At 32.9% G+C, this 24,250-nt stretch overlaps 2 protein-coding genes across 2 annotated transcripts; both read left to right on the top strand.

Annotated features, from left to right (window-relative positions):
• Window positions 1–1,624: 1,624 nt before the first annotated feature.
• Window positions 1,625–5,385, top strand: LOC128173668 (uncharacterized). Its single transcript, XM_052839339.1, has 3 exons — window positions 1,625–1,976; window positions 4,695–4,868; window positions 4,946–5,385. The coding sequence occupies exons 1-3, from the start codon at window positions 1,676–1,678 to the stop codon at window positions 5,197–5,199; spliced, it is 729 nt and encodes a 242-aa protein (XP_052695299.1). The 5' UTR covers window positions 1,625–1,675; the 3' UTR covers window positions 5,200–5,385.
• Window positions 5,386–19,284: 13,899 nt separating this feature from the next.
• On the top strand, window positions 19,285–21,891 carry LOC128170978 (uncharacterized). Its single transcript, XM_052836743.1, has 3 exons — window positions 19,285–19,573; window positions 19,997–20,170; window positions 21,665–21,891. Exons 1-3 carry the CDS (start codon window positions 19,327–19,329, stop codon window positions 21,889–21,891), a joined length of 648 nt encoding a protein of 215 aa, XP_052692703.1. The 5' UTR covers window positions 19,285–19,326.
• Window positions 21,892–24,250: the final 2,359 nt, after the last annotated feature.

Raw genomic sequence — 24,250 nt, 5'->3', positions numbered from 1 at the left:
AATACCGACAAGGTGTGTGTAAATAGAAAATTCAGACTAGTTGCACATTGTTTCAACGGATGTTTTTGGCGTCTGTTACTCGGACGAGTAATGCCCTATTTTTATCGGACAAACAGTTCCCTGGTTTACCCATTTCACACTCTCACGAGAACAAGATAAAAATAATCAAAGACAATGTACATGCATTGTAAATATACTACTGACACAACGTTATTCAATAACATACGACTAAGTTATCGACCTTTCAAGTGACTTCACAATGCATTTCTTACACATTGATACGTTTTTCGGCGTCAGTAAATTTCAACCTACAATGCAATTCCAAAAAAATGGCGTTCTCACTTTCTCGCGGAAATAAAAGGAAAATTTTTGAGAAACAGAAAAAATGTGTAATTTCAAGAACATCATTTTTTTAAGTAAAAAAAGCAGTATATTTCGCGGATTTTTTTCAGGGTAGTTTTTAAAGAGACAAACGACACTTGACCATCGTGAACTTTGACCCCACAATAAGGGGAAATTACTCTAACTAGTTATTGTACATCTGCTGAAATATAAAAACCAAAATCTTCTCAAAATCAGAGTTAACGAATGGGGACATTTCTTCAAAGACAGGAAACAGTTGTAACTTGCTCTCATTTGGATGAATGCTCATATCTATTTATTCTCTATATTTACGGTAATTTACAGGAATGTTTTTTTTAAAAAGGGCGTGGGAGCCTTATTGAAAAAATCTTTACGAAGCTTAACTTCCGGGATGAGGAATGGGGAATACGTAGTATGCCTTTAGCTCTTTAGCTGTTCAATGGTACCTTTATTTTCACTTCTATTTATTACATGCTCTCAAGGGGGGGGGGGGGGGTCCCTTTTCTTTATATGTGTGTGGGGGAAGGGGGGAGGACAATGCTATCTATGATAGGTCATTTTTTTAAAATGTAAGTAAAATATCTGATACAAGAAAAGAGGAAATAAACTGCAATGAACATTATGTTTAAATCTTTATTTCTTGATTATTCAACAGCATTGTATCAGAGATAAATTCTACTTACAAATAAATGAAAAAATTATAAATTATGAATAATGAAATTTACTGAAAAAAATAGGTTCGTTTAATTTTATTTTGTATTCTAATTTATTTACATTACGTTGCTTCTTTTATTGTTATTGATTTATCATAATTCATTATTTGATCACATGCTGCGCTCGCCCAAACGGTCGCACTCTTAAACAAAATATGCCCGAGATGGATTTTTTTCCTTTTAAAGAGGATGGAGTATGCTCTTTACGGAAAAATAAACAATGGAGTTTGAAGCGAAGTAGTAAATCAATATTCCCTTTTCGAAGACAAAAAAGAAACAAATTAATCTTTCAAGCCAAAATCAAAACACTTCAACCTCTTTACAAAAAATGTTATATAAAAACAGAAATATTGACGCAGGAGCCATAATGTCTTAATACATTTAATTGATTTTTTATAAGAGCTTTTCATATGATCTTTGTAAATGAGTAAAACGGTGGAAAAAACAAACATTAGGTTCTTAAGACCAAAAAAAAAAAACACATTTGAAAAGAAAAAAAAACCCACAGATTTCAAATCATATTTATTTAAGTAAACACGCGAGACTTGGTGAAATACAAATCATCAGGCAACTACAAGGGAACCAAATTCAACTCTTCGATGCCTCTTCGTAAAATGTTACATAGCTTTTTTCAAACGTGTTTTCTCATAAATCTTTTGATAAGCGACTCGACGCAATGGGTGAATTTGTACGGTGAGAAAACAGCGACTTATCCTAAATCTACTTGTTCTGAGATTCCATACGACGTTTTGAGTGCAGCTAGTTGTTTTCAAAGATGCCTGGGGACCTTAAGAATTCATTATATGTTCAGTTACAGCAAAGATCAACACACTTGTATGTGTTGTGCAGATTTAAGCGGAGATGACCTTGTAAGTCCCCAGTGGATCTCATTTGTCCCAGGTGAGTGAAAAGACAAGAAAAAAATGAACACAAGCGTCAAAAGAACTGCCGAACACCATTTGTTTTTTTGCACAAAGAAAACGAAAAATGAAATAAGACGAGTTTTTTTCCGAAATGAAAAAAAACCTTAAAATACATTTGGGCAAAATCGTGTCATTAGCCTCCTGTATTTTAAAAGAATTAACACAATGTCATTTTTCTCTTATACGTTTTACTTAAGTTATGTTTTTAATAGCATTTCATAATAGGTCTCGTTAAACCTATCATTTGAAAAAAAAATACGTTTATATTTACTGTTTTTCTGGGTAGATATGGTCACGTAGTGGCACAGCAAGAGGTAATATTACAGCATTTTGATAGTTTCAGTAGTATATTATTACTGTATAACTCTTTATCAAAATATGTTCATACGAAATGTTTCCTCTTCTGAAACTATTTATGAAGTTGATATATTGAAAATGCCCTGAGCACAAAATTTATGTGAATCATGTACTGACAAATTGTTGCAAAACCTGTTTGATAGTTTGAAATGACAAAAAATGTTGACTATATTTGAGTGTTACATAAATATGGAGTTATAAATTTTTCCCTCAGGGGAAACATCATTATTGTTGCCCCAACTCTAGTCAACATTTTGATAAGATTACGTATTATAATTTCAATAAGACTTAATATTTTAATTTCACTAAATGAATGATAATAGTAGTCTATATGCGAATTGTCAATAATTGAAATGAAAGCTTGTCTGCCAAATTTTATATAAAAGAAATGATATTGAAAGTATGGGGAAAATATCACTAAACACCAGTGGATAATACTGATATTATAAAATGGACTGAGCTTATTATCTAAATCATGATTTCAGTATCTGGCTAAGAAAATGAAGGATTTTTTGGTAACCTATAATTTTTTCGTAACAAAACAAATTACACTTTTTTGGGCAACACTGATCGTTAGTTTCCTTGAGAAAAATATTTTGCATATGAGTATTAAGCGGCGTTTCAAAAAAAATCTGTCCTTAGTATTGTTAATGTCGCATAGATAGGTTAAAGCTGAAAATACTGTTAAACAGAAATCATTATTATGCTTTCGTGTTAAATACTGAAATCTGATTTGTTAGACGCAGTTTATAACTCGTTCTACATGTAATACCCTCAGCGTTAGCAATACGCCTGTGAACGTGTAACACAACGAATTATTACACGGGCGTCGCTAGACAACTGTTACCCTCCCGAACAGCGCTGATTATATTAGGTTATCAACTGTGCCGAATTGATAGCTGACCTATTTTTGTATTCCTATAAAACAGAATTTATTCAAAAGCTTGTACTTTAAAAAACAAATTACTCTCTGTGGCCTTCAACTCCATATCCAGGTATATCGACGATATATTATCAATTACCAATTGTTATTTCTATACTTACGTTGACTCAAACTATCCCATTGAACTTGAAATAAAAGATACTACACAGAGTCTGTGTCATCTGTTTCATATTTAGATATTTTAATGGAAATGGACATTAGGCATTGATGGTAACCTAACAACAAAACCTAATGATGAACGAAATGACTTCAATTTTTCTATAGTCCTTACTTATGTAGCAAAATACCTTTATCATCTGCCTACGGGATTTTTGTCTCTGGAATCATTCGATACACAAGGGCATGCTCTTCGTATGAACAGTTTCTAAGGCGAGGCAAGCTACAGACGAACAAGTTGATAAAATAGGACTAACACAGTCTTGTTTGAAGTCTTCTTTTCGTAAGTCATATAGTCGATACAGCGACTTTGTCAGCTAATACAATCTTTTTCTGGGTCCCATCATTACTGACGATTTTTATACTATCATTGTGAGACCATAATTAATCGCATAATTGTCTACGGACTTTTCCGTTTTTTTCCCGATAACGACAAAGAGCACACGGCGGGTGTGACCGGTCAGCAGTAAATGCTTACTCTTCCTAGGCACCAGGCTCCACCATCACCAAGATTTTCAAATCCCTCAACTCATTCCTCAACTCAAATCCTTTAATGAAATGTGCATAAATTTGAGGTCAAACCTCAGATTTTAGGCTGAGTATTGACTTGAGGAAAGTTGGTGACGGCGTGGCCTGGTCCTACCTCTATCTTTTTAGAGGTCCGTGTTGCCCTGCTTTGAATGTGTTTTTTGTTTTATGGATTTTTTAAATTGTTGACAGTTTGTTTTTGTCATTATTTTGTCAACAAAAGTGAAAATATAAAAATGGCACATTTTTGAAAAAAACGTACGTTTGTTTATTTTTGAACAACAAATATATCATAATAGAAATCAATAGATTTTGTTAAAGTGCCATACTGTGGCGTAGCTACAATTTGATTTACAAAATACCTTTCATGTTTTGCTTTGTTTCGTATTTGTATTTGTATGTTATTATTTATTTATTTATTTTTGCTTTCAAATGGACTTAATATAGTAAAAGCATCAATTATACAGAAAGCAAAAGGATGACGAGTGCACAATGTGATGATAAGAACAGAGAAACACGACTTTTTAAAACTTAGTTTATGTGTTTTCACAACTTTTCCTTCATCTTTTCAAGTTACATCAACAGTAATTGTTAGTACATCCTTTGCAATGAATTTAAACCTATGGACACCTATTAGAAATGCTTTCTAAGTCAAATATTGTGTACTAGTTACATGACAAACACATAAACTTCTTTCATTCATTGTTTCAGTTTCTTGCAAAGATGGATACGTAACATATAACTATACAAATACCCAGATCTGTCTTAAGTATGTATCAACCCCTTGTACGTACCCGGAAGCTACGGGATATTGTCAAGCGGATGGAGGGGACCTCATCAGACTCGACAGTCAACTAAAACACGAAATAGCGACGGACTATCTACGTAAGTATTGATGTGATCGATTTGGTCAAGTAAGACATATACTATTGGTATCTTACATATCTATTTCTTCTGTTTAGTTCCTATAGCCAACGGTTCTACAATTGATGTGTGGATCCAAGGAACAAAAGTTGGGAACGACTGGTTCTTCCATGACGGATCCAAGATGCCAGAAGACTTTGATGCGATCTGTCCACTTGCTTTGGACAACAACGTAAATGAAACACATCTTCGAGTGCATGGGTCCAGCACATTTCCCTGCTGGGACATGGTGCCAACCCGTAGGTATAGTTTTCTCTGCGAACAGTACCGCCAATTTACTATATATGAATAAAGTGTAAATTACAAATATATTTTTTTGTTTCCAAGAAATATCGAAAAACAGTGAACTGTTTTTATTCAATATTTCATATAATTAAATGTTAACATATTTACGTGCTGTTGTCTTTGATGTATAATCAGATTTTGTTCTCGATGGTTGTATGTTGTAATAAGATTAATAAATGGCACACAACTCCATATGTGTCCCAATAACTTTAAAAACAATGTAGTTTCACTAATCGTAATTTACCATGTGATACTATTGTACCAAACATGCAACTTACGCGATCGATACAGATATCTAATATGTGTAAATGTGAGGAGAATGGATGATACAAACTACTGTATATTTGATACATCTCACTCCATGCAATCAATATAATATTGGTAAAAATATTATTTGTGAATAACAAATAAATCATATCTCACTGGCCAACAATCAATGCAAAAATGCTTTGATCTATTTTCTAAAAAAAAAAAAAAAAAAATAAACTGACGACACAACGATGTACTTAACAAATCCTCCACCCACTATAAATGAGCCTGCGAACTCACTGTTGTCGATAACTTTTTAAAGAAATGGTCGTTACTCAGTCAACTAAACTAGTTGTTGTCTTTAAATCAAAATCGCTAGTTACATGAACGTCATTATACAAACTCATTCAAGAAAGAGTTATCACACGTGTAAGAAACAAAAAACACCAAAAAACCCAATCTTCAAAAACAAAGATGTGATTTTTTGTTTTTAAGTAGTTATAAATATATATTAATATGCATCAATTTTTATCGCCTGCATGCTGTAAAAGTCAATAAGATAATTGCTATAATGATAAAACAATTTATATTAATATTAACATATTTGTATTTACTACACGACAGTTAAGAAAAATACCAATCGACTTTAGTCTTTGTAGATAGGTAAGGTAGGTAATGCTGTCCAAATGCAAACATTTGATTTTCAAGCAATAAAGAAAAGGCTTGACATTGCTTAAAAATCCATATCTTTAATTTAACGCGTAACACCTCATGGATTATTAATCTTCAAATAGTATTCTTTCAGCGACCATTATATAGTTTGTACGGTGGAAAAAATACCCAGCAAACTATCCTAAATCATATGTCGTCAAACTTCAAATTCTTTGAATGCGGCGAGTTGTTTTTTTAAGGGTACAGGAAACTGTACAAATTCTGAAACTAAGACATTATTCAACTAAACGTGTTGAAATTTTATCAGGACTCTACACTTGACGTTCTAGACCGCAATATGAGTGAATGAAATGAAAAGATACTGGTTATATGAATGCATACAGAGTTTCTGTGATTTCAATAGCGTTATGATTTTAACTCTTAATGTACGCCTCATGAGGGGCCCATCAATTTTTAGTCATCACGCTATTGTAAGGGTTCTTGAATTATCATTTACATGTAGCCTATGCTTCAGTGTTTATAACATGATTTATTTGGACATTTCAGTATCTAAAAATGCGCTTTATAAGACCTTTCAAATGCAAGTTGTTCTTGGTTATCATGACGTACATGTATGGTTGCCGTTGTTGACGAAATTCAAAATCTTATACATGTCAAAACATCTCATAATTTTCAGTATCTACACAGGGAAAGTGCACATAGTCTATTGGTGTTTAAATGACCCATAAAGGGTGAATTCGGTAGGGATGTAGGAAATACCAATGGTGAAGAAGTGCTTGAAAATATTTGAAAGAACAATTTCAATTTCGCTTTTGTCATCAATCATCAATTAGAAAACACAGTCTTTTAACTCTAGAGAAGCATTAACAATTGATATTAATAATCCCCTAATTGATCCTTTCTCTAGGAAGCCTAATAGGTAAATAATTTCCAGTCGGATCTACCTGAAATATTAGGATCTGAGTTTTTTAACATAGTCCTATCAAGTAAAGATATTTCTTAAGCGCACGAGTACTGGGCACACGAGGATATTCCATTGAATAAAGTTTAAAATAATTTCCCGTATTTTTATACAAAAAAGATCGATGAAGATTGATAGTTGCAACGACCAACCAGACCTCTTAAATTCGATTAGTACATAACTTTTTAATAGTGCGACAGTGAATCAATTCAACATAAAATGCATTTATTTTATTTCGTTTAGCGATAATGCAAACCTTGCTTTAAAACTCGTCTTAAAATATCCTAAATCCATCACCGAAAGAATTATTCTCACGGTACTTGATGTTTTCATGTTACGTCAAATAAAATGTTTAAAATATGATGACAATTGCAACAAAATTATCTTGTTTGTATAAAATGTCTGCGATAGATTTATTTCTCCTTTTATAGAAGATTGAATGTGGTCTGAAAGGAAAAATACAAACATTGGAATCTGAAACAAAGAAGAAGTAAATCAATATAGATTTTGGAACACAAAAACCCCCATATTATTGTTTAAAAGTAAACGCAAAATTTAATATATTTATCTTCAAATAATAATCTTCAAGTCTCTCATTTAGAGACAAAATAAAGCCACTATAGACCTCTTCATACATCATGTCCAATAACTGTTTTTGATAAGTGACGCAATAAAATTGGAGAATTTTAAAAGTAGGAAAAAAAGCAAAATCATCTTATGTCAAAACCTTTTTGTATTGTAATTTTGTTAGTTTTGTATGCAGCGAGTTTTTTTCAAAGATGCCTGAGAACTTACTATGTCGTATTTAGAGTGGGTTTGGGGGCTGAGGGTGGTTTGTGGGAAACTATTTAGAGGCTATATATGAAGCAAACTTACACTTTGATGCGTTGTAAAAAGTTTGGGTCCTACATACTCCTCAGTAGAAAAAAAACGATAAAATAAGGCAGTTTTTAAACTATTTATAATAAAAAAATAATATAATTGCAAAAGATTGACCTACCCCTTGTGCTTATTACACAAATGAGATTTTTATTCCCGCACTTTCTAAAGAAAGTTCGGGTATATTGTTGTTACCCTGTTCCGTCCGTCCGTCCGTCTGTCCGTCCGTCCGTCCGTCCGTCTGTCACGTTTTACTTTCTCAAACTGCTCTTACATCTTATAAACCAGCAAACTGAACTCTTGAAGTTTGATTTGGGGTATCATGTTGTTTTGTAAAAAGGTTTCAAAAATTCTCTGTTAGTCCTGGGGGTCAAATAATTAGTAAAAAATGACGTTTTTTTCACAAAAAACCTACTTCCTCGAACTCCTCCTACATTTTCAACAGTAGACAAATCATCTTTTGGAATATGTTTTGGGTATCATATAGATGCGCAATAAGGTTTTGGAATTTTCAATTTTGTCCTGGGGGTCATTTAATGGCTGAAAAATGACTTTTTTTTTTACAAAAAAACTGGTTTCAAAAACGCCTTTATTTTTTGGCAGTAGCCAAATGATCTTCTAGAATATGATTGGGGGTGTCATATTGAGGCGTGATCAGGTTCCAGAATATTTTTTTTTTATTAAGGGGATCAGTGGGCAACAAAAAATGACGTTTTTTTGCAAAAAAAATATGGTTCCCATAACTCCTCTTACAACTTTTGGAGTAGCTACGTCATCTCTTGGGATATAATTGGGGCTGTCCTATAGATATGCAATAAGGTTTTAAAAATTTAAATTTCATTAAGGGAGTCAAAAAGTAGCAGAAAATTGACGTTTATCACTAAAAAAAAACCCATAGATCCAAGAGCTCCTCTTATGATTTAATGGATAGACAATCATATCTTGGGATATGATAGGAACTGTTCTATAGATGTGCATTACGGTTTTGAAAAATTAGATTTAACCCTGATGCCCATTACCTACCGGTACATACCTTTTGATGCCCTTTAAGGATCAAGAATATATATGGTTAAGGGGTGGGGATCTCAACCGTTTTCGAGATATTCGTGCACTTCCTGTTCAAGGGGGGTCATGACCACCCCCGGGGCCCATGACCTACATACCGTTTGATGCCCCTTGGCACAAGGAACAAGAATATATATGGTTTAAGGGTGGGTATCTCAACTGTTTTGAAGATATTAAGGGACTTGCTGTTTGAGGGGGTCAGGACCACTCACAGGGCCCATGACCTACATACAATGTAACATTTGATGCCCCTTGACAATAGAAACATGAATATTTATGGTTTAGGGGTCATGATTATAACAGTTTCTGGGATATATGGTAATTTCAAATTCCTGGGGGGTGGGGATGACCCCAGGGGTCAGATCTAATAAACCCTATATATTGCCAGTAACAGCCAATATATGATTATGAAAACCCTATATTATTATCTTTGTCCGTTTTCAAGTTACCATTTACAATAGAGTCTACGATTCTTCCTACAAGGTTCAATGTTAGACCCCACACCCTTTTGACAACCCCCTCCCCCGAAAAGTGGTTGACTAACCCAAAATGAGAAAAATCAAACCAGGGTGCACAACTAGATTTGCAGGCCTATCCTATCCTAGAGTTTTGTACAATTATGTTCAACCATCTCTGAGAAACAAGTTCAGAGCGGGAATGAAGAAAAACAAGATGAAGAATGATAATACATGTATTAAGAACCGTACAAAAACAAAGTCTCCAAACTTCATTCAGGAGACCTAATAATTAATAAAGATTAAATAGAGATAGGATCATCAAACATCAATAATTTAAAGATAATTGACAATTTCTGATTCTAAGGGGGTCAGGATGACCCCTTAGGGTCATGACTTACATGCCATTATGGTCTGATGCGCCTGCATGACCTAAGGAGGAATAATATCTTTGGATTAAGGTGGGGATCTCAATGGTTTTTATGATATTTGATAATTTCAGGAAGAGCACTTGGGATCATGACCTACATACCATCTTAAATGCCTTGAACAAAAAACAATAATATAATATGTACATGATATATGATTCAATTTAAGAACCCAGATATAGATCAATCATCTGTTTTGTAATACTTCCTATGTATATATACATGTACATGTATTAGTTTGTGTTTTGTTCTAAACTATTCATGTTCATGACTGTAGTATGGCTTAGACTTATTTTAAATTACATTAAAAATTGTCAAATATATGACTTGGAACCCCCACTCCAAAACAAACTAAAATATAAACTCTTCTCCCCCCCCCTCCCCCCCTCCCTCCCTTGTCGAATGATCTATTAAAATCAAAATATAATTTGGGTGTTTAAAAACTTTTATAAACTGGTAAATAATGTTATTCTTAAAAAAAATCACATTACACTTTGCATAATTGACAAATGATCTATTGAGATACGATCAGAGGTCATATTTCTACCTTGGGATCAATAAGTAGTATTCATTGACAAGTTAAGATTAATTAATAACAATAAATGATTCAAATTATAAATGTTTATACTCCACATTCATCCCCCCCCCCCCAATCTAACCTGCTTATAAAGATTCAGTCTTCTTAATACATTCTTACATGTGTACACTAGCAAATTTTAAATCATTTCTTGATTGCTTTTTCTCTCCTGATGCACATTAACATTTTGGAAAATGCTTAATTCAATTTTAAAATTTATAAACAAAATGTTATATGCATCACTGCCATGTGTATTCACCTATTTGGGGCAATTGTAAAGTCTCCTAAACAAAGCAGTGACATCATAAGGCTAGGAATTACCCACATGGATCAAACACTACTATATAACATATGAATAAGATAAAATACATTATTATTTCTAGTTCTAAAATGTCAGGGTGTCTCCAAGGGGGCATAATCTTACAATACAATTTTACGCGCAATGACACAAAGAGCAAAAATAAATTAAATGGTTTTGGGATGAGGATCTCAGATCTCAGAAGTTAACAAAATATACAGTGTATCATATCACCTGGGGGTCATTAGTTTACTTTACACCAGTTGATGCATCATAATGACTTTAGAAGATATTTTGTATTTTCCTGTTTCGTGGGGTCAGAACAGTCCCATAAGGTCATGACCTACATTGTGTTTGATGTATTATAATACATTAAGAAAGAACTACTCCTTCCTTCCTATTATAATTCATATAAAAAAATTTAAGTGTCTACACTTACTTACATATGTAATACACAAATTTAATAAGAAATTGTTTATACAGGGTCAATATGGGGTCAACTCAACAGTGCATGCAGTCTGACAAATGAAAAAAATAACTTTTGTAACTAAAATGACAGAAACTTTACAAATGCGATAGGATAGGTAACGATGAAAAGCTTATTTAAATATTAAAAGATGATGATACGTACGTACATTATGCTGTCAAAGGGAGATTACATTTAGAAAGTGAAAGTAGAACTGATATACATGTGTATGTATGCTGGCAGGAATCCCATGCTGCCATCTCATTATATTGTGCTACTGCTACTACATATATTATGCTTACCTAAATTGGTCAACATCATAATGATAATCCAATTAAAGCACAATAATGAATTCCTTTAGCTGATCTTAACTACTATAATCCTTTTCTGCATACGGAAAACACAGACATGTATGTATGGGTGTTGCTAAAACGCGGAACGGAAAACGGAACGGAATGGAAAATATCATCACGTTTATCGCTTAAAAAGGGTATAGACTGGCCAGAAACGATTGACTTTGTATCTTTTATTTATATCTAATGAATGATTATCAACATGTTGCTATCTTATTAATATTCATATGAATGTCTATCAATTATTGCATTGTATTCATTCGGCTTTAGTTGAGTACGAAACGGAAAAATCAAATGTATACGAATTGTGAAATATTAACATGATTAAACGATCAAATTAGCTATAACTTTTTACTTATTTCTCTTATATGGTATTGCTGGCATATTAGCGTAACGTACGCAGTTAGTGAAAGCGTTTTATGCGTGTTTTGAGTATTTTTATATAATTTTCAAATATGATGTACATGTATATACTTACATCAAAATTGAATTTTCGGTGTTCTAGACGATCTTTTATCATACAGACGATACAGTATCATTGAGATGTAAGAAAAAAACCGTAGGACTGACGACATTAAAAATTAAAATACAGTAAACATTAAAATACCCGGTAATTTGTGAAACTAGTAATTTGTGAAACTAGTATTTTTAGCAATGCAATTTTGTTTACGTTTGCATTACAAAGCATGCAGTTGTTTATTCCAGCAGCTATATACATATGATGCGAATAGAGAGCTCTAGACGTTGCCTGGTTTGATTTTCCGATTATATATTGGGACTATAGTCTGTCTATCCCAAAATATTCATGCAGCACATTTGGACGATTTATAATGGAAAATGTTGACATCTTTTCTCCATTTGGAAGTCACTCAGAAGACCTTGCATAATTTTTCAACACTATCATCCGGGTCTGTTAAAATGCAAAACCCCGTAGACTTCTTTATTTTTAGCCGTGTATTTATACCAGCTGATAAGCTAGAGAGGACGTTTTAAAGAAAGAATAATGAGAATGTTTAATGCTTCTAAAAGAGAATCGCTTGAACCCTGAGGTATATATAAATATACAGCAAAAAGTGAATCAAGGATATTTTGGGACAGAATATAGTGGACAATGCATGTACTGTTAATTTTGAGGAAATAAATATTCTTGAATAAATAATCTAATATTGCTAATCTTTCAAAAAAAATTAAAAAGGTACATAAAGTATATCGTTTTAGCATACTTAACAAATCTATGAGGTAAATAACATTAAATAAGATTTTCCGTTTTCCTTCCGTTCCGTTTTCCGTTCCGCGTTTTAGCAACACCCATGTATGTATACACGTGAAATCTAAACAAAGAGTTGGGTAAAACTAGTACCCGCTAATGAGACTTGCAAACCTGTGTTGTGTACGTAACTTCAGACAAAGATCAGTCATTTGTAACATGCATGTATTTTTATGACCTATTCTTCAAATCCACTTGCACTATTTTATTAGGTAAATAACAGCTTTAAGGTAGTGCAGGACACCTGCATATTGTGATGTACATGTATACTTCCTATTGAGATAAACAATAAAGTATGTTGAATACTGATTAAATATTTATCCCCCAAATAATGCTACCTAACATTGAAGCGCAATGGGTTAGAGCGTTTACATGTCTGTAAGAGCATTGGGGTCCAAGGTGTATTTTTGGTAATTTATGAATTTTCATGGGGAGGGGGGGGGGGTCTGGACCCCTCACTCCCACCCCTTCTCTAAATCTGTGCACACGATGATGTTCATGTAGGCACACAGAAGCAAATCTAAAACCGGCAACCGCCACAGGGAGGGGGCATAATTTAATTTTTAATTTTGTTTGTAATAATTATATAGACCATTATACTTCCTATGACATAAAATGTTAAGATTATTGATTAACTGAAAATTCACTGCAAACAGTTCTACCTCAAATTGCACATAAAGTGCTGCTCATGTCACGATGTGTATTATCATATGGGCAGGGATCTCATCCTTCAGTTATGAAAAGTATAATGTATTACCGGAGTTTGCATGTAGCCTTCATTTTTAATTAAACTGCTACAAAACAGTGTTATTTAGGGGCAAACACATGGTGCGGGTATTACTGTCTAATGACAGCATCTAGTTTGTATTGCCGTTATTATGAGTATTCTGTATCTGTGTATTTTTTATATGAGAGAAATATAATCAAGTTTTCTTTGACATAAAAGAGGAACAAAAGATCACTAGATCTGTCCAATGACGAATGTGTATGGAATAAAGCACAGTCGCTATTAACTGGATTCTTTATTTGTAAAACATCACTGTCTTTTTTGTGTTTGCATGATCTCACCATAAAATACATTGTATATACCTGTTTACTGGCTATGCAGATGATATTAAGTATATTGTTCCCACAAGACAGCAACTATTTCAGGAGGCGAAACCGATTTTCTTGAGGATAAACAAGAGTTATCGGACTTTAAATTTAATGTATCTACCCGGGTTACTGCAGACGTATTCCGAGCTTTAAAACGAGGGAAATTGAATGCCGTCGATGAAAATTTTCAATGACTATTTACCATGGGCAGATAGCACGGAAACTAAATCGCGGTTAGATAAAATTGCATGATTTAATATTCGTTGTAATTTTACCTAGTAAAAATTCACAGAGGTATGATAAAGCCATAAAAATTATTCACGACCTATCAGTTGATCGTACTAAAAGTAAACAGTACAATATGTAGTTTTGCGTATAATAAAGAAAGAATATGTCATATACGATATATATTGACATATTTTGCATTGTATTTATCATTATATTTTTCAAAATAAATTTATATGCTGTTTAATTGAGTGACATTTTCCAGCTGTGTAATTCCACCTTAAGAATGGTTGGTGGTCAAATAATAATCAGATCTAACTACAGTGTTTAGAGTTTTTTTTTTAATTTGAACCATTATCACGTAACAACAAATTCAATTTTCTTTAAGGACTTAATGTTTTAAGATCAACTCTATGAAAGAATCGAAATTCGGTGGCCACGCATAGTCACAGATTTTCTTCAGACTTGGAAATTTGATAGACTTTGGTGAGTACAAAAACCTAACAGCATTTCTTTGCTGCTATGTGGCCCCGTTGCAATGGTAACCGAGGGTAAAGATGTAAAAATTGCATTGTAATGCTTATGTGAGAACATATTGTGAGTAATGTGCACAACTTGGGGTTTCCAGGGTAGAATATATTATTAAAAATAGTTGTCATTTTTCAAAAGAAAGAAAAAAAAATCATGGGTAAACGCTGTTTTTGGAGCGTTTCCATGGTTTGAAAACAAAAATTTTAAAATCTGCTTTCTTCGTATAATTTAAAAAAAAAGTGCAAATCTTGGATTTTTTAGTAAACACTATTATGATTGCAAGAATTTAAATATGAAAATTGAGAACCGTTGCTATGGTAACCAGATCTAAAATAAGGAAAATTATAATATTTTTAGGCATCCTTGAATGGATATTATTCACTTATAATGAATAAATATATAAAATCAATTCGTTAGAAAAAAAAGTCCTTAACTTTAATGTCGAATGAAAAAAATCTGAAATTTTCTAAAAATAACTGCCGTTGCTATTGAGTTTTCAAAAAGTAAGATATTCTGTGTGATTTTTTACGCAACTTAATTTTCCATAGCAACAACACTTCTCTGTTGCATAACAAAGCTTTTTCTGGTATATAATGAAAATTTAGATATATTTTTGCAAGTTCCAACTAAAACAATTGCAAAAAAAATTAAAATCAACGATTAAAGCATATCAAAATCATCTTCAATTTCTCAGTTTTTATATTTTTTGGCCTGGTTGCCATAACAACGAATGTACATTTTCATGATAAAATAAATATTGCATGGACATTGATATGGATGTAAAAAATTTACAATTTCTCAGTTCTGCTTATTAAAAATCCGCAAAAAACTAATTACAAAAATTTGTAACGGTTTCCTTGATAACATTTTAAACAAGTGTTGAGTTCATTTATCAGACAGCCAAAACAGAGCTGCGGTGAGGTTATGCAGCATGAGAAAACATAAAAGTATTTGTGTTCCTTAGCTTTTATGTTCTAGCCAAGGAGACTGAGCTTGTTGTTTGCTTAAGCAGGCATAAAACAGAACACATATGTAAGAATGAAAATTGCCATTTATTTAGTAAATGACGAAAAGATATAAACAAAATAGGGGGCATTCAAAAACATGTTACATTTAAAAGTATTGGTTCCTGCATCAATATTCTGATATAATTAAAAAATTCAAAATAGGAAAAAGGCTGCTTTATATCTTTGATAGTTTACATTAGTGGGCAAAAACCTTCTAGTGTGGCTTCAAAATAGGTAAGTTTTGCTATTTTCCATCTCTAGCCTCGATTACCATTGCAACGGTTACCCCCGGCAACTAACTTTTAGTGTTTTTTGCGTTTTACACCTAGTTGTGTCCATATATTAAATATAAGGAGAATTGGTGACTATGCGTGGCCAGACCCTTTTATATAAACCTTTGATTCTTACATAGAATTGATCTTAAGTTTTATATATATATTTTTTATTATATAATCTAAATGAGCTTAGAAATAGTAACGGCCATTATCCCTAATTAAGTCAAACTTCTAGTTATGGGACTTTAAGCATTGTTGAGATATTCGTAAAAAAAAAGCAAATGTTTGATTGGTTGGTTTAGAAATATTCAGCAAGTTAAAAAGCTCAAAATGATATGAATTTGTCACGTGATAAAATCCATATTGTATAATTAAATTAACCTTTAAAATAGACAAATTGCTCAAAATTATGACTATTACAGTGTTTACATGTTTATAATTATGCAACCGATAAAACATACGCTCGCACAGTAACCTTTGTAATGTCAGATAAATATCTTATAATTCGATAAAAAGTTCACACAAATATAACAATTTCTGCATTTTTATAGGTTATCTGGCATGAACATAATACGTTTAAGGCATTGGCTAGCCATTATTTACATACAGGGCAATAAAACAGTGACTGCTCTTTCTAGCCAACCTTTAAAACCTCAACTTCCTATTATTTTCTAAGAAACGCATGTTACTATACTAGTATATCATATTTTGATACATACGTAGTAAAGAATTCTTAGATTTCATACTAAATTATTAGACATGGCCATTACAAAGAGACTATCACACATGTATTAAAATAAAAACACATACATTTTAAATCTCACGTCATGCAAATTAATAGTTTTTGCTCAATGGTCATCATATGGTCATGTTCTACAAAAATTACTGATTCTAAAAATCACAATGACATCAAATTCTTTTTCTTCTTAAAACACAGATTTCAGTGAAAGTTGGCGTTCATATCGAGCAAAAAAACCATAGATTTCAAATGACACATTGTAATGATTTATCACCCATGTATTGTGCCCACTTCAGATTATGAGTATCTCTTTCTATTTTTCATTCAATTATATCTGTTAAATAGTAAGCGTTAGTACATTATTTGTGATGACTGAACTGTACATGTGGTTGTATTGAAAATATTTTATTGTTATAGACTAATTCTATTTACATTTTCAGCCTTGTGCAGAAATGGGTACGTTTCATATAATTACACAGATGCTCAGAGTTGTTGGCTTGCAAAAATGACTGTATGAATGTGTTTTGTCATGTGTTTTTCTAAAATATGTTTCTGAATATAAATCAATAGACAAAACATCTTATTGCAATTGTTCTTCATTTATTTAATAAATGAGTTAAAGTAACATATTTAATAAAATTGCTGATTTTTTAAAGTTGTTTATTAATGCATTAATTATGTTAAGCATTATTGCGCATTTCAAAATCAAAATTAGCATAATATCAACACATATATACTCCTAGCACAAGTAACCCCCCCCCCCCCTCTATTTTCCCCACCTTTTGACCCCCGCTTGTTGTTTTAATAAAAGAACTTTAGCAAGAATAAATCACTACCTTTTCTGTATATACATATCAATTTGATTATCTGCAAAATGCCTATATACTTTTAATTTCCAAAGGAAAGAGAGGAACGAACGAATACTCTTGCCCTGATATGTCATTTTACAAATGAAGCGAACGGGGTCTGAAACATGGTGTTAAATTACAGGGGGGGGGGGTCCAATACCTGTGTTCATGTGTTTATGAATATTACATGAGCTGGTAATGGATATTTTGAAGAACAACAGATCGTATAATTCTGTTCGCAAAAAGGAAGACTAGCTGCTTTGGAAGGATAAAATGCCAATAAATTATTTGTAAACATATGACATGTAGGTTTTAGACGGTGGCTAGATATTATGATAACATCCTTCCATTGTTATGGTTCTGGGTTATGTATTTCAAAATGTTCAGCACATGTAGACAGTTTTCCGTTATTTAAACCGTATCCATTAGCGCCCCACATGTAATTTAAAGGATGACAAAAATGGCCTGTTTGATTGGGTATATACATACATACTTGTTGCAAAATGTTTTTACTCGAACAAATTTATCACATTAGATCAGGAGATTATTTAAGATGATATGGGACACCTGTTGTTATTTATGTGAAAAATGACTTTATAATCAAAATAATAGAGCCCTCTTAGAATTTTCTTATTTTAACCGGATTTTCAAACGTGAAAATCCGGTTATTAAAATGGTGAAAATGGCGGACGGGCGGCTGCCAAAAGGGTACCCTCATTGTAAGGATATCTCTTCCTACAGTTTTCAAGATAGGAAGTTGTTCTTTTGCAGATCAATTGTACATATATCAGAGGTGTGTACATTGCTAGGATTTTGATTTCCGATAATTAATGAAAAAAAATACCAGCTTTTGAACTTAGTCATTTTTGGGCAAAATATTGCATATAGGGTACCCATATTGTACGGATAACTCCTCCTACAGTTTTCAAGATAGGACATTGTTCTTTTGCTGGTTAATTGTACATATATCAGAGGTGTGCATATTGCTAGGATGTTGATAAGTTATGAAAAAAATTTGAGCGTTTTGTTGGCAAAATACCGCATTTGCATATAGGGTCCGTCATCTCACTGGATACGGGTTGACATGGATTATGGATACAGTTCATATAAAAGAAAACCCGGATTGCTGTCATATTGACAGCTTTTCACTTGTTTAAAATTTGATTGAAGAAATGTGTTCTGGTATTAATTTTTTTTTTTGTAAAGTTAAAAATAAAACATTATGAACATATACCTTCCTGGGAAAAGTTGTATAGGATCTAAAAGTACTTGTTTCGCTTTAATGTCATGTAAGCAAATACAGGAGGACTTTTGTCTATTTCAATGTTAATTTTGTTTTTGAAGAATTCTTAGAATCTATTAAGAAGTATTTAAGATTGTTTTCATATTCATTTTATTTTCCAGTCTTATAAATTTCCCACGAACATGACAAAGATAAAAAAAATAAAAATTGCTTCGTCAAAGAAGAAGTCAATAAAGTTGAAATGTTTAAACAACATAGTGTCTAAAAATTATTTAATTTCAAGTACGTACTAGATAAGATGCTTGTCGATTTTTTTTTCTAAGCAACGGTGATGTTTTAAACGATTTTTCATACAACTATAAAAAGACTGAAACGAGGTTTAAATCATTATTTGCTTATGCAGCACTCCTCATATGGTCACGTATATTTTTTAGACGTCACTGAATAGACAAGAATATGTCACCAAAGACATATTTATTTATATTTTTCGTTTTAAACGCTATGTGCAGCGGATCAACCGTCTTCAAGAGTTATTACGGCATCAAAACAAACGAGTATCCTAAATCCTCGTGTCACAGAATTGATTATATAAGAAGTAAGGGCCAATGTCTAGGAGCATGCGTTACCACAACGGATAAGATAGTCATGATAAGCCACGATGAATCCACAAAAACCTGTATGTGTTGCAACGACATCACAGGAAGCGACATAACTGATCCAACTTGGAAGTCGTATGTCCCACGTTCATGTAAGTATTGATTTTTATGATATGCTTTAAAAATAAGTATCCCATTGAGGTGGTCAGCAAGATTCCAGTTCCTCGAGATCAGGACTATTTCCCGAGTAGTTAGAATAATTCAATCATCCGACGACTGTAATGATCAGCTCAATATTCAAGATTTATTATAACTCGTACTTATATCATATTCAAAAACTATTTAAGTAACTAACATATTGAAATTTTACGTTATTTTCAGTTTGTTTAACTATGCAAACTCCGCTTCCGCTTGCGCCCAAACAGTACGTCGCTTATGTCATTAATAAAAATAATTACACTATACGTTACAAATTAAATAAACTTTCATCACAAAGACACTGGAACATTTCAACATAACAGTACATCTTGCATAGCGGTGTCGGGGTTTAATCCGAAAATGAACTTTATTTGTAGTCCCATGGTCTGACGGCTGTAAGACTTACAACTTGTCATCACAACAAATATGTTTAAAGTATTTCCCAGTTCTTGCAAGATACTTATCAGCTAGAAACCTTTGTCAGGCGGAAGATGGTGATCTGATTAAAATTGATTCCAAGGAAAAGTTTGACATTTTCAAGGATTATCATGGTATGTTTAGAATAGTATTATGTTGTACATCGTAAACGATATGCAGGTCTATTTATGTGAACTTATCACCTTGATAAAACGCAGTGGTAAAAAAAGTCTTGTCTTGTTATGTACAATGAACAAATAATAATTAAAAGCTTCTTTTTTCTGTTTGCAAGTTTGGTCAGTATAATGAATTTTCTATTATTGAACCTGACATTTTTTATATCGCCCACAAATGTAGTAAGATTTAAAAAAAATGTTGAAAATGAATGAACAGTGGCAATTGAATAAACAGCATTTGGTTTTTTTTTTCAAAATGCACAGGGCGAAAAACAATCTTTAAGCAAGTCCTTAAAGATAGCGTAAAGATGGCTTAAAAAATATTCAATCTTTAAGCCACTGTTAAGTCACCTTAAAGCTAAGCTTATAGGTCCTTAATGTCCAAACTTCTTTAAGTCACCTTTAAGCCATCTTTAAGCTACCTTTAAGCATCTTTAAGTTGCATTTACCTTTCTTTAAGTTGTCTTTACACCATCTTTAAGTTCCCTTTAAGTCAAGTTTGATCTAGCTGAACAGCAAAACTTAAATATATATATATTAAATGCAAAAGCTCTTTTATAGGAATGGGAGGGGGTGATCCGAGTGGAAGGAGGGGGTGATCCGAGTGGAAGGAGGGGGGGCTGTTCCAGGCGGTTTTAATTGTCAACACACACCATGCAGAAACGGGTATCTACACCCAAGTTTTGCTTGGGTAAACACATAGTCGCTCCATTGAACACAGATCGCTATTATCAATACCGCTCCAATGGACACAGATTGCCATTATAAAATTCTTTGATTTTTTTTATGGTTTCAAATTTATGGGCGAGCGCAGTCTCTGTATCTAAATCTGCGCATGAAATTCCTTTTAAAAATTAATCGGTGAAAGTTCTCTCTCTTTCTTTCCCTCTCTGTCTCTTTTAGTTCACCCGGTTATGAAAAAAAGAACGAATATTACTAATTTCATTTAATAGTCGAAATATGTATATTTTTTTCAATTTTAATTATTTCTAGGTCTAATTCTAGATCTGCTAGATACATGTTAAAGATGAAAAGACTCTCAACTGCCTTTGTTATCTCGGGCGGGATATTACTGCTTTGTTTGTCTAGACATAGTTTTGTTCGTTTGTGTACATCTAATTAAAGTCTGTTGTTTGTCTCCTTAAGCCATCTTTAAGGGGAACGTACAGATGGTCATTCATCCTGCGATTATTATCACAGAATGCTCATATCATTCTTCCAAAACGTCATTTCTAAGATGTTAAACAATATTTCAGGAAACATTCGACATTTAAATTCCTAACAACGTTTTACACGTCAATACTCAAAAAACAATATGTTCTATACATATATTAATGCAAAATATGCCGTTGATACACCTTTACACATGATGTTAACATATTAGCAGCTAGTTTGAATTATTAATTAGAGACTTTAGATTGATATTGTAGTTTCGATTTGTGTATCTTGTAGTGCCGATTGCCAACAGTGAAACAATTCAAGTGTGGGTTCAAGGGAAAAAAGTCGGAGGTCTGTGGCAGTTTGATGACGGAACTCCAATACCTGACGTCTGTCCCATCGGCATGAGTAATCAACCAGGGGAAGTGCATTACCGGGCCTACGGTTCTACATCATTTAACTGTGCTGATGCTCCTAACAGTGACCTATATAATTATACGTGTGCATACCATCGTTTTTAATCCATCAACACTTAACCTGGGAATCATTATCAGAACTTTTAGTCTGTAATATGTTAGTGGCCCCGGAAATGGGAGACAAAATATCGTCATTCTTGCGTGTATCTTTCTGTTAGTTGAAGGTGTAAGTGCTTCTTGTTTAGACTCTTTCATTTATAATGAATAATTAAATGAGACATTATTAAGGTCTTCAATTTCCAACGGAAGACCTTGTACTGATTCTGATGGTAATTCTTCATTATTGTTATTCTTTGAAACCTCATTAACTTATTTGTTTGTCATTTGATTTCATTCAAATTTTCAGGGTATATTGTGAATTAAATTAAGTTTCTAGAGCACAACAAAAAAAATTGGAAATAACAACTTCCAGTTTGGAGTTATTCCCCTTTTTCTAAAGTTTTAGGGACATTCGTTTCCAGACAAAGGCTCCGAAATGGTCCGTAGAAAATGGTTTAAAATTAAAAATCTTTGTTATGAACACTTTGAATATTGTCCTAGCTCTGATTTTTGTTTTTTTTAGGTTTTTCCAATTATACTTCTCAAATAATTAAATCGAAAGTGTTTTTAAAAAAGCTAAATTTTACTCATGTTTTAGCTTCGTAACTTTTTAGTTTGAAATATTTCCTAAATATATATAGAACAAAAGTTGTGCATAATTTTAAGGGCTTTCATTTGAGACCATACAATAGGGGCTGGCCCCTTAAAAAAAGGAATCTAGGCACATGGAAAGTATTTGCTCTATAACTGAAAAAAACAGTAAATATTTCGATAATGCTGTCGCTTGAAAAATTGTTCTTCATTATCGTATCAATCCAATTGTAATTTAGTATAGTTTGGATATTGCATAATATGAGAGTTAAAAGATTTGCTTGAAAATATGTATGCCCGCTTTCATTTTGCAAATAGACAATTAGTCCCTGTGCATGATAGTGTTTTAAAGTCGCTAAAATAAGTTGTCTTTACACCATCTTTAAGTTCCCTTTAAGTCAAGTTTGATCTAGCTGAACAGCAAAACTTAAATATATATATATTAAATGCAAAAGCTCTTTTATAGGAATGGGAGGGGGTGATCCGAGTGGAAGGAGGGGGTGATCCGAGTGGAAGGAGGGGGGGCTGTTCCAGGCGGTTTTAATTGTCAACACACACCATGCAGAAACGGGTATCTACACCCAAGTTTTGCTTGGGTAAACACATAGTCGCTCCATTGAACACAGATCGCTATTATCAATACCGCTCCAATGGACACAGATTGCCATTATAAAATTCTTTGATTTTTTTTATGGTTTCAAATTTATGGGCGAGCGCAGTCTCTGTATCTAAATCTGCGCATGAAATTCCTTTTAAAAATTAATCGGTGAAAGTTCTCTCTCTTTCTTTCCCTCTCTGTCTCTTTTAGTTCACCCGGTTATGAAAAAAAGAACGAATATTACTAATTTCATTTAATAGTCGAAATATGTATATTTTTTTCAATTTTAATTATTTCTAGGTCTAATTCTAGATCTGCTAGATACATGTTAAAGATGAAAAGACTCTCAACTGCCTTTGTTATCTCGGGCGGGATATTACTGCTTTGTTTGTCTAGACATAGTTTTGTTCGTTTGTGTACATCTAATTAAAGTCTGTTGTTTGTCTCCTTAAGCCATCTTTAAGGGGAACGTACAGATGGTCATTCATCCTGCGATTATTATCACAGAATGCTCATATCATTCTTCCAAAACGTCATTTCTAAGATGTTAAACAATATTTCAGGAAACATTCGACATTTAAATTCCTAACAACGTTTTACACGTCAATACTCAAAAAACAATATGTTCTATACATATATTAATGCAAAATATGCCGTTGATACACCTTTACACATGATGTTAACATATTAGCAGCTAGTTTGAATTATTAATTAGAGACTTTAGATTGATATTGTAGTTTCGATTTGTGTATCTTGTAGTGCCGATTGCCAACAGTGAAACAATTCAAGTGTGGGTTCAAGGGAAAAAAGTCGGAGGTCTGTGGCAGTTTGATGACGGAACTCCAATACCTGACGTCTGTCCCATCGGCATGAGTAATCAACCAGGGGAAGTGCATTACCGGGCCTACGGTTCTACATCATTTAACTGTGCTGATGCTCCTAACAGTGACCTATATAATTATACGTGTGCATACCATCGTTTTTAATCCATCAACACTTAACCTGGGAATCATTATCAGAACTTTTAGTCTGTAATATGTTAGTGGCCCCGGAAATGGGAGACAAAATATCGTCATTCTTGCGTGTATCTTTCTGTTAGTTGAAGGTGTAAGTGCTTCTTGTTTAGACTCTTTCATTTATAATGAATAATTAAATGAGACATTATTAAGGTCTTCA

This window comes from Crassostrea angulata, chromosome 2, assembly GCF_025612915.1.
Source record: "Crassostrea angulata isolate pt1a10 chromosome 2, ASM2561291v2, whole genome shotgun sequence".
Classification (NCBI taxonomy): domain Eukaryota; kingdom Metazoa; phylum Mollusca; class Bivalvia; order Ostreida; family Ostreidae; genus Magallana; species Magallana angulata.
This window is presented reverse-complemented; position numbering and strand designations above follow the sequence as displayed.